The sequence below is a fragment of the Saccostrea echinata genome, unplaced genomic scaffold (assembly GCF_033153115.1).
Source record: "Saccostrea echinata isolate AGI-Se365-2 ecotype Australia unplaced genomic scaffold, CSIRO_AGI_Sech_v1 ptg000041l, whole genome shotgun sequence".
Classification (NCBI taxonomy): Eukaryota; Metazoa; Mollusca; class Bivalvia; order Ostreida; family Ostreidae; genus Saccostrea; species Saccostrea echinata.
In genome coordinates this window covers 3,512,590-3,515,000 of record NW_026889790.1, presented here as the reverse complement: position 1 = coordinate 3,515,000, position 2,411 = coordinate 3,512,590, and the positions used below count along the sequence as shown (strand labels likewise).

At 31.1% G+C, this 2,411-nt stretch overlaps 1 protein-coding gene across 1 annotated transcript in view; it reads right to left on the bottom strand.

The window, feature by feature from the left end:
• The window catches only part of LOC133200778 (lysosomal-associated transmembrane protein 4A-like), a 10,023-nt gene extending 9,453 nt beyond the window's left edge, over positions 1–570 (bottom strand). The window contains exon 1 of the mRNA XM_061336569.1: positions 397–570. Within this exon, the coding sequence (XP_061192553.1) occupies positions 397–495 (99 nt within the window). The 5' untranslated portion in view covers positions 496–570. The remainder of the gene's footprint in view (positions 1–396) is intronic.
• Positions 571–2,411: the final 1,841 nt, after the last annotated feature.

Here is a 2,411-nt window from a genome sequence, read left to right as displayed (position 1 = left end):
TCCATGGTTTCATATAAAAAGTTTATGTTGAAAAAATGCATTTAAATTGCTTACTCAAGCTATTTTGAATAGCTTATTGAAGCTTTAAAGCTTCTATATGCACAGCTTAATCATGTTAATTATGCTCACATCCGTTTCACTTTTCATTTCATATTTGATCGCATGATAAAAATTCAGAGTGTAATGTGTCACATTGTGACGACATCAAAAATGAATAATAAAATATACAAAGCAAATTACGTCAACAAAATTTTCGACGTAATTAGTCGACAATGCACGGTATACCTATATTATACGGTATCGAAAGTAACAGATCAACCGCCATTGTTGATTCATGTAGACATAGTATGACATCATTATAATAAATCTTCCCCAATGTCGTCAAAAAATATTTACCAACTGAAAGAGTCCATAAAACAGTGTCCCTGTCTTGACATGGCAGCAGAAACAGCACTTGTACATGTCGGGGATCCCCGACTGCCCTTTTGTTCTCATTTTGTTTCTCTCTTCGCTCTTGTTTTGGTTCCTCGTTTCCAAAATGTCGTTTACTTCACTTCCGTTTTCTTTATGGGTAGACTAATTAACGGATTTGGGCAATGAAAAACGCATAAGGTGTATCAGGTACATCTTAAGACATAATAAATTTATTTAATAATTTATAAATTGTTAATAAATTGTTTATAAATTATAAATTTATTTAATAATTTATAAATTGATCCAAAAAATTGAATCGCAGCTCGCCCTAGCTTTTTGCTACATGAAATGTTTTCAAGTACAATATTCAATTCAATTCAGTTCAGTTTGTTAATGTACCAATTAAGGTACAATTAAAATTTTGTTGAAAAGGAAAGATTAACAATGTTTTAAAAGATCTAACTTTTTGACAACGCGTCTATATAAGATGTCAATGTTTGAAAGCTTTTAAATATTCATAAAAAATCCAAAATTTATTTTTTTTTTCCTTAAAAAATGTAGAAGTTATACTGATTTTAAAAAATCTCCCCTACTCCTACCCCCCCCCCTTCCCGGCTCTTCTCTCTTTGTTACGAAGACGAAAGGCTGTTAGTATCAATCTATGGAGAAAACATATCATAGTTTCAAAAGCGTTATACCGCAAAATGAAAAGGGGTAATAACGCGAAAAAAAGGCGTAATAACGTTTTTTGGAAAGGCGTAATAATGTTTTTAGGAATAGAGTAATAACGCCTTTTAAAAAAAAAATAATAAAAAAGCCGTTATAACGCCTTTTTACGAAAGCCTAGAAGGGTCAAATAAGAAAATTAAAAAAAAAATTAAAAAGTCGTAATAACGAGATAAAAAGTCGTAATTACGACTTAAGAAAGTCATAATAACGAGATAAAAAGTCGTAATAACGAGATAAAAAGTCGTTATTACGACTTAAGAAAGTCATAATAACGAGATAAAAAGTCGTAATAACGAGATAAAAAGTCGTAATTACGACTTAAGAAAGTCGTAATAACGAGATAAAAAGTCGTTATTAGGACTTTCTTAAGTCGTAATAACGACTTTTTATCTCGTTAATACGACTTTTTATCTCGTAATTACGACTTTTCAATTTTTTTTTTTTATTTTCTTATTTGACCATTCTAGGCTTTTTCAAAAGACGATATTACAATTTTATTTTCGTTTTCCATGAAAAGGTATATACATGTACTAATCTCGGGCAGAGAGCAAATTAAAAAAATGAGTAGGTTTAAAAATTCAATTCCATAGCTAGTTTAAATATTGCAGTGAATAAATAAAATTTGTTCATAGCCTCCAAGGCTGCCCCCCCCCCCTTTCAAAAATGTTGATACGGACGTAAAACGCTTTAAAAAGAGCATAATAACGCTTTTTAAAGGCGTAGTACGTAACGCCTTTTTCGTGCTATTATGCCTTTATTGGCGTTATAACGCCTTTTCACTTCGCGTTATTACGCCTTTTTTCGCGTTAATACGCCTTTTGAAAAGGCGATATGGCTTTGTAGAATGCTGTTCTAACGAAGTGATATATACATTTTCACTCTGTTAAAACGCAAAATATTCTTCCAACTTTTCTAATATGACTTTACTGTCGAATAAAACGGGGCATGGGGACTAGTGTCCTTTAAAAATGATTTTTTTTACTTAGCAAAGACTTCATTAATGCTTTAGATAACAATGACCATATAAATAAAATTCTAAATTTTTCTCAACGCAGGAAATACTATGAACTGTTCGTTTTTGAAAGTGATGGGAGAGAAGGGAGGACAGCAAGAGAAATAATTAACCTCATCAGGAAAATATTTGACAAGAAAAAAAGAGGAAAACTGGAAAATTATCCATGCTAAAAAAAAAATGCATCGAGAGGGGGGTGTTAAATTTTTTGGAGAATTTTTCTAATACATCAATATGGGAAGTTTTCACTTACTTC